Raw genomic sequence first — 12,949 nt, 5'->3', positions numbered from 1 at the left:
GCATTTATTAAAAACAAAAGTATTCATGTTTTTGTTGGGTTTTTTCCATTCCGATTTAAGAGCAGAATAATTTTGATTTTCATATCTAAGGTCTTCTACCTATTTGAAAGAGTAATGGTAATTCACGCCTTTATTAAAAAATCATCATGGAAAATATATTGAACGTCTTATCATAAAGCTACATACAGACAACATGGAAGGAAATTGGAAAATTAAAGACATCAGTGATGAATTGCAGACTTCGTGCTGGATACCCGTTTAAAGCTTTACTTTCCACTCAAAAAGAGATAGTATACAGTGCCCACATCTTAGTTGGTTTTAAATTACCGAATGAAATAACTTATTCTCTTTGTCAAAAAGTTTTAGCTTTATTTGTCTTGCCACACAAGTAAGATATTAATCAAAGACACTGGATATAGTTACATGTAAATTTTCTCCCTTTATGCTCTTCCGTGGGACCCATCGTTTGTCTTTTTCCCGCTTGGTTTGCGTTTAACGGCATACGAATTTCAATATGGTACCAAATAAAATTAAAGCTAAAGAAATTTAAATTTAGAATTGCACGAAAATCTTTAGGAAGATAAACCCTTCCAAATAAATGAAAACACTAAATACCACAAGATTAAATTCTGTCAAAGTGCATATAAAATTGAAAAGTTTAAAATCTTTAAAATAATGGGTCAAATTCTATTTCATAAACCGCATTCCCTCAAAATATCCAAGATTTAGTCGAGTGATACATTACCATAACATTTCTTAAATGAGTCAACATTAAACAAACTTAAATAAGTTCACATTAAACTACTTCTATCTCACATGCTTGAAATCGATCCGCTCAACAAGAATGTGCATGTATTTCATTGTCTCTTGACACTCGCAGATTATATACAATCTGGCCAAGGTTCACCCTTCAGAAAGCTACACGAGCTATTGATGTTTGTGAATACGCGATCGACACCATGCCATCACATCGTCTCCGAGATTCTATACCACTAAGGGAATGTCAACTCGCAAAGTAACAGTGTAGCGCAAAACGTTCTTCAAGCAGCAAACCATGAGGCTAAATTGTTTCTAACGAGAATTCAGTACTAGCGAAGTGACAACTTTACGTAATTAAATGACGTCATTTGAGTAATTCATGCGTAATCGCGACGTTGCCAGTGAGTGAAACGGTCTTAAGACTTATACTTTGAAGTAGTACTGTGCGAGAATGTATTAAATACAATGCCTCCAGTCCTCTACAAGTTTAGAAATAGGATTGCAGAGCGGCTCTTTAGGATTCGGTTCTATTTCTCATCAAAGAAGGTATCATTTCCTTTAACTTTTGTTTCTTATTTTATCTTTTACACGCAAATTTATTAAACGCCGATTGTACAGCATCGAATTAAAAATAGGAACTGAGTTAATGAATTTTAAAGGCAATCTAAGTTCTCTCTTTCTTTCTCTCTCTCTCTCTCTCTCTCAAGTTTGTTCAACTTTTTGATGATTTCAAAAGTAAACAATTCTATTGAAACTAAAAGAAAATGGACAAAACAATGAAACTTTTAAGTATCTTCGTCGCACTTTTTTCTTTTCGTTGTCCACCTCACAGATTCCATGTATAAAAACAATTGTTCTAGGCACTTAAAGCCAAATCGTATGTGATGTCATTGATACAAGAAAGTCAATCATTTACCTCAATCTGTTATGTGTACAACGGAGTCAGCTTCTTCCTGTTTGTAGCGCCGAATTGTTCAATCAACAAATGCGAGATGGACACAAGCTGTATGCAATTGAAGAGAAATGACAAGTTTAACCTTCAACTTTGTGATAAAAATTATATTCTATCACTTTTCAAAAATGTTATTTCATACTTTCGATTTTATAACATCATTAAACGAGATAAGTGATTTTTCAGAAAAGTGTCTATAAATTGCACCAAAATATACTAAGAACTTGAAAATAAATAAATAAATAAATAAATAAATAAATAAATAAATAAATAAATAAATAACGAATTTCTTCATTTGTGTCTTTCCAAAAGTTCTTGACTGTGTAATTATTTGCTGGACATTTTTACTTGTGAAAGAAACAAAATTGAGACAAACTTCTATCTACTATTTTCAATGGCATGTAAGATACGGTTGATCAGGAGAAACGCTGTTAATTGTGGAGAGAGAGGTTCAATATAATTAATCACAATTCGCGTTAATACGTTCTGATTCATGATTTTATATATATATGTGTGTGTGTGTGTGTGTGTGTGTGTTTTGTACACAAAAATTCGCTTAGAACAACAGTCAATTTGTTAATGGAGTGTGAGTGTTTCATGCTAACCTAATGAAGTTATTGATCGGTATTTTAAAACACTATATTTAGAAACAAAAGTGGGCAATTCATCCAAAATCTTCTAATACATCCTAAAATTTGACAGAACTCGAAAATTACTAAATAAAATTAGAATCAAAGACAGATACCTTATTTTAACTTTTTCCAGGACACTAGGGAGGAGTTTTAGCAGTCCGATAGTTTGAAGTCTTTACAAAATGCTCAGAGAAACTCTCGATACTAGCAGTTCTGTGTATGATCGAAATTTTGTCTATGATCTATTACAAAATAAACAGATTTATAAAAGATTTCTCTATCGACAAAAAGGAATAGACATATTTTGTTTTCTTTCGAACTGCATAGATAATTCTGATCCATAGGCCCTGCAGAAAGCCCAGAACCTCTCGTGCCAAATCAGCTGGAAATGTATTTTTTTAATGCGTATATAACTGCAACAAAGAATTTCAATACTTCATTTATTTTTCTAATACACAGATTATTTCGTACCTAACCCATCAGTATCTGAACTGATCTATGTCCAAAGTTTAGTTCCTGCCCGTGAGGCTTGTAATATAAACATTGATCCGTATTTGAGTAGAAAGCAGTGAAAATCCTGTTGTTGTTTCGCCACTCGCCCATTTAAACATCATTGGGAGCAAGATAACTCAAAGAAATATCAATGGATTTTGATAACATTTACACGAAAAAGTATGTGTCACTCAAAATGGAATTGCATCACATTTTGTTTATATTGGACGTGGTTGTCGTCAAGGGGATTCGCTCTCTCCTTATTTATTCTTATTAGTAGCAGAAATTTTAGGAATTATGGTTTAGAACAATAATGATTTTGAAGGCATATTCATGAATGGATATGAAAATAAGCTGGCACAATATGCTAATAAGACGTCCTTCCTATTAGATGGTTCGGAGAACGCTGTATGCCTTGGTAGAAACATTAGAAGCATTTGTATCAATGTCGGAACTAAAAGTGAATATCAACTAAATAAAAGTTATAAACATAGGGGCATTAAAGAATTCATAGACACAGATGTGTGCAAATTTAGGATTGATTGCGTTTCAAATTTCTCTGTATTAGGAGCTGAGTTATCCGTAAATACAAAAGATAATGTTGAAATGAAGTTTGAAAACAAAATTCAAGATATACAAAAACTGTTGAGGAGATGGAATCTAAGAAAATTAACATGGGAAAATTGTTGTTCTAAGATCAATGATCTATCTAAATTGACACATTTATTCTTAATGTTGCCAAATCCAATAGCAAGTATTTTAAAACAAATCGTATTTTTTTTAAATTTATGTGGAATAAAGGTCAAAATAAAATAAGTAGAACAACACATATTATCAATAAGCTGGAAGAAGGTAGGTTGTGCATGAAACAATTAGTATGGTTTATCAAATCTTTAAAAATATCTTGGGTAAAGCGTTTGCTGACTAATCAATCTGAATAACAAAATAGAATAGACAACTTTTAAAATATATACGATTTGCCTTTAACACTTTTTCAGTATAATCATTTGCAAATACAGAGAGAATCAAAAATAAAATAAAAATTCATTTTGGAAGGATGTACTTTTAGCATGAGCAGACTTTACGATAACAGAAGAAAAAAAATAGAAACTTCCTTGAAATTTCACAGAAGGGTGTCTGGAAAAGTAACAAAATAACGACCAGTTTTGTATCGATCGTTGGTGTAGAAGGGGGTAAAATATATATACCATTTCTTGGATGAACAAGATTTATACTTACCATATGAAAGGTCTTGTAATCAATATGATTTTTCACCCACAATATTACGGTATTATAAATGCAATCAGACTATATTTAAAAGGATTAAATTTGCAACATAAGAATAAAAATCTGCACCCCTTTACCCCGAAGAATATTGAAGTTCTACTCATGAATATAAAAGATACAGAGATGTATAAGTTTAATAAACTCATTATTACAGTGTCCCAAAGCTCAATAAACCATTTTTAAATTAAATTAAACATTGCAAAGACAAGAATTGGTGGGGAAAAGAAAGATTGTATATACAACTACTTTGGATTTTTAAAAAATTGGTGGCTCCAGTTTAGAATTAACCATGATGCAAATAACTTTTTTAAAATTCAAAACTGGTTTTGTAGCTGAAATCGTGAGTACGAAACAACGAGACATTTATTTTGTAACTGTGTTGTTGTGAAACATGTTTCGGGTCAGTTTTGCATTTTAGTAGAATGGAGATTGGAGTGAATTTCGAGATGTCAGAAAATCTTTTTGTGTGTGTGTGTGGAAATTCAGATGAATCTTGACAATCAGATTTTGTAAATCGAGTATTATTACTATCAAAATATATTATATTTAAATCGAAATTTAAAAACAAAAACCAAACCCACAAGAGCTCTACTTTGATTTGATATTTCGTTTCAAATTTGAAGCTAGTAAGTCTGACCTGGAAAGTCCAAAAGTTGAAATGTTATTTACCGAAAGAAATCATGTGAAAACATAATTTATAGGGATATAGAGTAGTGGCTATGAAAGTGGAATAATGCGACCACTGAATGAAGTGTTGACTCTGAGAAAATAGCCCTGTTCTCTTACCCTCTATCTCGAATGTGTGTGTGTGTGTGTGTGTGTGTGTTTTAGTACATATGACTGTATATGTATGCTCTCATATTTAGTTTTGTAGAAATGATAAGATTTTCGTATAGATTGATATGTTATCACGAAATTCTTAATGCAAACTGTTTCTTTTTCTATTCACTAGTTTCTCTCTTCTTTATTACTTTCGTTCCTTTTATTTTCCCCTTGCTTGTCTTATGGTTTAAATATAATGTACCAAGATATATGATATTACACGTATATAGTATGTATCGCTATGTCAATAAAATTTATTTTATATTAATCCAATTGTTATCAAACTAAATAATATTGTGGACGTGATTCAAAAAATACGTGCGGGAAAACTAGCCCAGGGATGTTGTGTTCAGTGTCAAAGGTAAACAAAATAGAGTTCTGCATTAATGATACCTGGCTTAGAAACACTAGGGCTTGAGCAAGTAATAATGGAACTCGACTGAATTTATGAATACGTCTCAATGACGCCTCTGAAGCAAGTACCTGCTGTGCTTATTTGATCAAAGTTGTTAGGTAGGTCCAACGTACTTTTATAAAATTATGGATGTGGGTATAACCCATCAATGTCTCGAACCATTTGTGAACATTAGGGCGTGAGAACACAACAATGAGAAAGGAAAGAAACACAACATGAATGTATTTTATCAAACCTGTTTTTTTGGAATGTCATGTGTGGAATAAATCTCTTTTAACCTTGGAATCAAGGCTAATTTTCGTACAAAATTATATTGCCTGGTAAAGAAAATAATTCATACATCTTAGCTAAACTTAGCAAGCGGGTACATCTTGATTTTAACTTAGAGACTCCTAGTATATATTCCACAGGCTCAATATGTAACAACATGACACCTTCGCTTATGTTCGACACTCGTCTTATGAACATGGACGTTTAAACATGCACAAATGGAATTTGACCAAACTCACTATGCTCCGGTTGTTCAAGAATATCCCAGATATGGTCCAGCACTTAGCAATTAATAATAATAATAATAATAATAATAATAATAATAATAATAAATTAATAATAATAATAATAATAATAATAATAATAAATGTACTTATCAATTATTCAAATAATTCTTATTCTTTTTTGTCCAGTCAATTTATATTTCTAAAATTGTTATTTCACGTTTTTTATCTCTTGTTTGTTACCGAGTTCAGTGGAAAGAGATGGGGCACAATATCTTACACTATGTATCTTTTTCTTTTTCTGCCCGAAGACTGCATAGTCTTCGTGGAGGAAAATAATTTTATCATGTTTTTACTTCTTGTTTTTTGGACGTGTTCAGCGTGAGGACGCATCTAATCCAACAAGTAAAGGCTTTACTTGGATCAACAGATTTCCGGGAATATTTACAACCTGTATGCAGAAAAAAAGTGGAAAAAAGAACAATGATCCTGTTACAACAGATGCAGTCCATCCTAATGTGAACAATTCCCTTAATGAAATTACAGCATCACAGTCCAGGAATATGGAATTAGAAAATAGGCAGGAAAGTTCTACCCAAGAAGTGACGGGACCCATAAATAGGGATACATTCCATGTGGGTGGAAGCTTTTACATGAGCATCGAGCGAATTATTTCCATTATTAACATTAGAAAAGATATTATGTACCAATACATGTGCCAAGTCACCAACGACATGGCACTATTGGCATGATTTAGATTTGATGAAGAACCACGTACATGAATGAGCCAAGCCACTGACGACACGGCTTTATTGGTCTTGTTCAGAGTTTGATGAAGTAAAAACAAAAATCGTGCAAGGCTCTTCACAAGTTATTATGTGAATTTAGTTTAAATTTGTAAATATTATAGTCACCATTATTGGTATCATTGTTATCTGATTATCAATTTTAAATTCATCATCGTTATCATCATTGTTATCGGTGTTGTTACCATTGGTGATGTCATCTTCATCGTTTTGTTTTTTGAAAGCAAAAATAATAGTCTCTTCTTATTTCGACTAATGATAGTTGTTAATAAATATCTTTTCCACGTTCCAGACGTTCCTTTCTTATACTCTTTTGATTTTTGTAAACACCCAAACCAGCATTAACCAGTAATATTAGTCACTGACAAAAGCTGTTTTAAGTCTCATAATTGTTCATTTGAGTACAGGCCGTTTCGCATAGGAATATTCATTGATGTCTGTTGAGCGCTATAACCGGGACCTGAATCATACATACCGGGTTTCGACAAACTTATGTGCCCGGAGTCCTGGTTCTACCTGAATAGAGGATCTGGGCTGCCATATATCGGATCATGTAAGGTAACCCAGTGGGCTACTGTATGGCATAGTGGATTGTTCTTTATTTATTACATGCGTGTACATAACTATTTTACAAAGGATGGTAAATACTGATAACACGCAAGAAGACAAAAGGTTCATCATGGACATAACAGTTTCATTTTCAAGTGCCTTCCTTTTTGGTGCTAAGATGTAAGCTCGGTAAACATGAGTAATATGATGCACTTGTGGCCCATGTTAAACAGGATAAAAGAGGTATAGGCTAAAACCTGAAATTAACATGGGAATGATATTATAGGCTCAAACGGGAATATAACATGGGAACGTCACTTTAGCTCCAAACGGGAATTTAACATAGTTAAATTGTTGAAGTGGTTAAATATACGAGCTAAAGATTTATAGGCCCAAACAAAAATTTCAAATGACAACCTCATTATTTGAACAAACAAGAATTTAACAATTGAGAGTGCATTGCTATATTGTTATATTGTCAGAAGTGGTTAACCTACATTGGGTAACAGTTGATTGGCCCAAACGGGAATTTGACATGGGAATTGACTTTAACATAGGAACAGCACCATAGGCACAGTCGAGAATTTAACATTGAGAGTAAATAGTAAACTTGTTAGAAATGGTGACTTCAACTGAGGGTACATAGATATAGTGTAATAATTGCTAAAAGTGTGTGTGTGTGTGTGTGTGTGTGTGTGTGTGTGAGAGAGATTGGGATTTTTAACGTAGCTTTAACAATTTTTTAGTCATATCGCTACGATGTCTGCATTGTGACAGTTTATAGGTATGTCTAGCACTGGGACATCATGCCGCAGACATGTAGCATGATGTCCCACCAAGTCACATTATCCTCACGCCAGGCCGACTAGTCCTAACACTAACCTCTTAATGTGCTGAGCGCCAAGCGAGGCACCTGTTAGTACCATTTATGTAAGTCTTTGGCATGACACAGCCGGGGATCTAAACCACGACCTCCCGCATCCGAGGCGGACGATCTAACCACTAGGCCACCGGAGCGGTTAATGTTAAAACTGTGTTGTCCCTAACGGGAATTAAACATGAATGGTTTAATTATTAATCTACTATCAAGTAGTTGGCTATCTACTACCCAATACTTAGTTATACGCCTTGTGTAGTGGACAACATCCGGTCGTCAACTATCCGGCACACACTTTATCAACTTTATGCCATAAACAAACTGTATGTAGCAACCAATACTATATATATATATATATATATATATATATATATATATATATATATATATATATATATATATATATATTGTAGTAACCAATATTGTTATGTATATTTGATTTAATTTATATTTTATTTGGTTTAAGTATTTTATTGTTAGTTTTTAAATTTTTATTCCATTACATGTTATAGTAATGTAATTTTCGCTTACTGGAATTTGACATTGTCCAGAAATTATTTTGAACTGACTGTTTTTTCGTAAACACCTAATAATAGAACTTTGTATCTAAAAGCTGACCTAGTTCCTGGCCTTGATTCAGACAGAATCAGTAATGTTGGCGTAAATAACTTTTTTTATTTTTATTTTATTCATTCTTAGTGCGGATTTATAGGTTGGAATAGAGGCTGTACTAGGTGTACGTGACTTTACATATGTAAAAAGTCTCTATTTCGGAATTCTGATTTTACCGGAATTGCGCAGTAGTCAGATATAATAGTAATGTATTGAGAAATAATTTTAGCTGGGCTTTTAAACACTTTGACATCAACGTGGTGTTTTTTCTGTTGTAACCATTTCTAGTCAAATACTTTAATTTTCTTCAAATCATTTGGATTCTAATAGATTTAGTTCTTTTCCCTAGGAATATTTATGTGCTCATACAGAATCCTTGGACAAAGACATTTATTGAAATTTTATTTGGACTATTATTGTTTGTGGATCAACAAAGAACTGTTGACACGTCAGTACTATACTGGCTACAGTATACGTCATCGCCTTCCATTTTGAAGTTTCGTCAGGACTCGAACTCAAATTCATTAGAACATTTTATTACTAGGACTTTTAATTTTTAATTCTTGGATTATTGTTAGATTTGATTCTTAAAACCATAAGTACTTTTCCTCATCTTCGCCTTGTTTTTATAGGGAAATAAATTTTTTGTTAAATTTTACTAAGCTTGTTGTTGTCACTTTTTTCTTGTTCCTGTTAACGAGAGCCTAAACACGTAACTATATATATATATATATATATATATATATATATATATATATATATCCAAATCCAACACACACTATGTAGTGACCATGACATGCATGGTGACTAATATCAACATCTCACATTATACAATAATATCAACACCCGTGTATAGTGTCCTGATGCCAAATGGTTATATCAATACATCTGAGATTTATGTAAATAATACATTGGTTATACCTCAGCTTATGTTGCAGTAAATTGGGATAGATTGCACTGATGTTATAAACAGCTTAAATCAAGGGAAGCAAGTCATGATAACACTAAAATGGATATGACTCAAAGTAGTCCCAAAATGAAAACACAAGTTATAGGGGACTGAACAATAGTCAAAATAATTTTTACGGTCGAAACTACAAGATATACTAAATGTATGAACTTTAACGGATTTTAGCAGAGATGATATAATAAAAAAACAAAGATAAAATTCAACAAGGTGAACACAGGAATAGAGTGGATTAAAACAGTTAAGATGTGAATATGAAGACTTGTTTTTTGATGTTCCAACACGAGCAAATAAAATATACCATTAAATTATATATTCCACACCTGTGAAACAGCATCCGTACAGAATGATTCCTCTCCAACAGGAATGTTTTAAATAAAATAAAAATAAAAAATACAAATGTTGGATTATGATTTCAAAGAACCAGATAAAAGTAACTGGAGTATATCGTGTATTCTTATGCCTAAACCAGATAATACTTGCCGTATATGTGCTGACTATAGAAAAGTCAACGTTCTTACCAAAACAGATTCCTTTCCAATGAGTTAGTGACTACATTGACACAACTAGAAATGCAAAATATATCATCAAATTTGACAGTTGAAAAGATTCTGGCAAATCCGACTCATAGAAAACGAAAATAAATTTTGGCCTTTGTAGCTGCAGATTTTCTTTATCGATATAAAGTTATGACGTTCAGCATGACACAATATCCTTTATCATTTCAGTGTTTCATGAACATAATAACATCTGGCCCAGATAACTGTGACGCTTATATCGATCCGTTATTATCTACAACGACAGATGGAAAGACCTCTCGGAAATTCTTTGATCAACCCAGTGGTGCAAATCTTACAAATAATTTATCCAAAAGTGAGTTTTGCCATGCTTGTGTTGCATGTTTAGGATATATTGTGGGACATGGTCAGTACCTTTAGAAGCTAAGGCCAAGATTATCTCTGAATTCCCAGTGCCTGTTAGTACCTGATGCAACTTTAGGATATGGCTGGATATGATTGGAACGTATGCTCAAACTGTTTCATAATGGCTTTACCCCCGCCCAATTTCTTGAACAAGAAGTAGAAGTTTCATTGTTCTAACAAGTGTCAGGAGGCTTTGATAACTTCGTGCTAAGAGTACAACAGTTCACTCAACTCCAAAAGGAAACAATCATTTAAAATGTCTTCTGATGCAAATGACGTAGGGGATGGTTCAGCATTGATTCGGGAGACAAAATTTATATGGCTCATCCAGTGTGCTATTTTTCTATATAAAAAAGTAAGCACAAGAGAAATTAGTCCACTATCGAGAACAAATGCATTGGCATTGATATTGGCTTTGCAGCATCCTGAAGTTTATACTAGTTTCGCTCTTTCTTCGATTATTTTATTTAGCGATCACAACCCCTTACTTTCATTAACAAAATGAAAAATAAAAACCATACGTTGCTGAGATAGGATTTGATGTTGCAGAAATATAACATTGACATTAGGCACATAAAGGGAAAATAAACTGCTGATGCACTTTCACGCGTATATGACAACTATATTGCTTCATCTTCCTACGCAATTTTAATTAGTGTAGTATTATATTTTGCTAATATGTAAAACAAATCGTTCTCTTACTTCATGAGGAGAGGTGTTGTGTGTGTGTGTATATATATATATATATATATATATATATATATATATATATATATATATATATATATATATATATATATATATATATATAACATTTTGTATTGTGTGTTTGGCTTTTGTCCATGATTGATGAGAGGGTTTTATATTATATCTGCATTTTGTCTTGTCTGCAAGTTGTAAATAGATGTTTACTTGGGTTTGAGTTCAAGACCTAATCTTGCTTATGGTCCTAGAAGCTGACCTATTTGCAGTTTGGTGTAATTTTTCATTAAGATGATTGATTTTTGTCTCAGAAAATGCTATTGCTGCATAGAAAAGTGGGAATGCGTATCAACACATTGTTCATTCATACGTGTAGTTCAGTTTGTAAAATCATTGTTATTTGTGTTCGGATATACTTTGAGAGGAATCATTTACTTCAATTTATTTCAATTATCCTCTGGAATTACAAGGTGCTTATTGACTTTTGGACCAAAAGAATGTGTTGGGATTAATGAAGACTCGTTTGAAGACATTATGGATTATATCACTGCGATACATCAGAACTGTTGGTAAATCAATATATTCAAGACTATTGGTGCATCAGCATATTCAAGACCTGGAAATTCATTAGGAATATTCTATACTTTTGCACAAGTGATAACACATTTAATATTATTTGGGGCTTAATCCACAATACTATAAGTTTCTTTTAAATGTTAAATTTCTATTTTTGGGAAATAAATTATTTGTTGAATTGTACAAAATTTATTGGTTTCTCTTTTTTCTCTTACTTAAAACGAAACCATAATAGTTGTAACAACACGGCATGTTGATTGTATATTATGGGGTGTTGTTTAGTAGATTAGTGGATAAAACTATATAAACGTTTTAACGTCTAATACGTAGCCTAATATAGCTATAAAAGTTTTAACGTCTAAAACGTAGCCTAATATAGCTATAAAAGTTTAACGTCTAATACATAGCGCAATATAGCCATAATACACCAACCCCGATTTCAAAGCTGAATTGCCCCACCCACCAAGTCTTGAGCAACGATATCAGCCCCTGTGGCATTAATGTGATATGCAAGCAGAATCACAGGGGCTCGTATCATTGTTTACAATTTACCTGTCATAAAGTACTATATAATAACTAGTTATTATGGTGTACATGTATGACAGGTAAATTGTAAAGAACGATACGAGCCCCTGTGAGCAGAACAAGCTGCGAAAGAATACTAAGAAAGTGAGGGAATTTTGATGTAATCCAGCTGTTATGCAAATGGTGAATTATTAATGAATATAGTCGTCAATTCATTCTTGATACTGTTATTCTTTCATAATTCCGTAACATCCTTGGATAAAGTATAGATGCTTCAGACAGTTCATCTTTTCTCGAGTCAATATGATAAAGAGAGAGAGTTATTACTTTACGTCTTTCATTCACCGCAGTGCACGTATATTTGCCAACAACATCTCTCAAAGCAAAGAAGATTTAAATAGCCGGAAGAAAAAAGTATTACTGGGGAAATACCAAATGCCTTTTAAAAATAAGTGTTCCGCATAGTATCAAAAGAATTATTTACAACCTTGATAAAATTAGGTCCCTCCGGAGTAGGACACAGACTGGAACTTTTTGTCAACACACCACGATTCTGCAC

At 32.7% G+C, this 12,949-nt stretch overlaps 1 protein-coding gene across 4 annotated transcripts; it reads left to right on the top strand.

The window, feature by feature from the left end:
* The first annotated feature begins 938 nt into the window (after nt 1-938).
* On the top strand, nt 939-12,053 carry LOC149771467 (uncharacterized). Of its 4 annotated transcripts, none has more exons than XM_089948411.1 (3): nt 939-1,305; nt 6,234-7,212; nt 10,393-12,053. In XM_089948411.1, exons 1-2 carry the CDS (start codon nt 1,225-1,227, stop codon nt 6,603-6,605), a joined length of 453 nt encoding a protein of 150 aa, XP_089804537.1. In that variant the 5' UTR covers nt 939-1,224; the 3' UTR covers nt 6,606-7,212; nt 10,393-12,053. The 4 variants fall into 4 exon arrangements, with proteins under 4 accessions (XP_089804537.1, XP_089804538.1, XP_089804536.1 ...); XM_089948412.1 differs by having other exon boundaries at nt 6,234-7,217; XM_089948410.1 differs by having other exon boundaries at nt 6,234-7,388.
* Nucleotides 12,054-12,949: the final 896 nt, after the last annotated feature.

This window comes from Sinohyriopsis cumingii, unplaced genomic scaffold (assembly GCF_028554795.1).
Source record: "Sinohyriopsis cumingii isolate HCF-2022 unplaced genomic scaffold, ASM2855479v2 utg001831l, whole genome shotgun sequence".
In the NCBI taxonomy this organism is placed as follows: Eukaryota; Metazoa; Mollusca; class Bivalvia; order Unionida; family Unionidae; genus Sinohyriopsis; species Sinohyriopsis cumingii.
This window is presented reverse-complemented; position numbering and strand designations above follow the sequence as displayed.

Bases quoted from the DNA above. Each gene is read 5' to 3' on its own strand.
- LOC149771467 (XM_089948411.1), top strand. From the start codon at position 1,225: ATGCCTCCAGTCCTCTACAAGTTTAGAAATAGGATTGCAGAGCGGCTC. The intron at 1,306-6,233 runs GTATCATTTCCT...GGACGTGTTCAG, and splicing joins TCTATTTCTCATCAAAGAAG to CGTGAGGACGCATCTAATCC.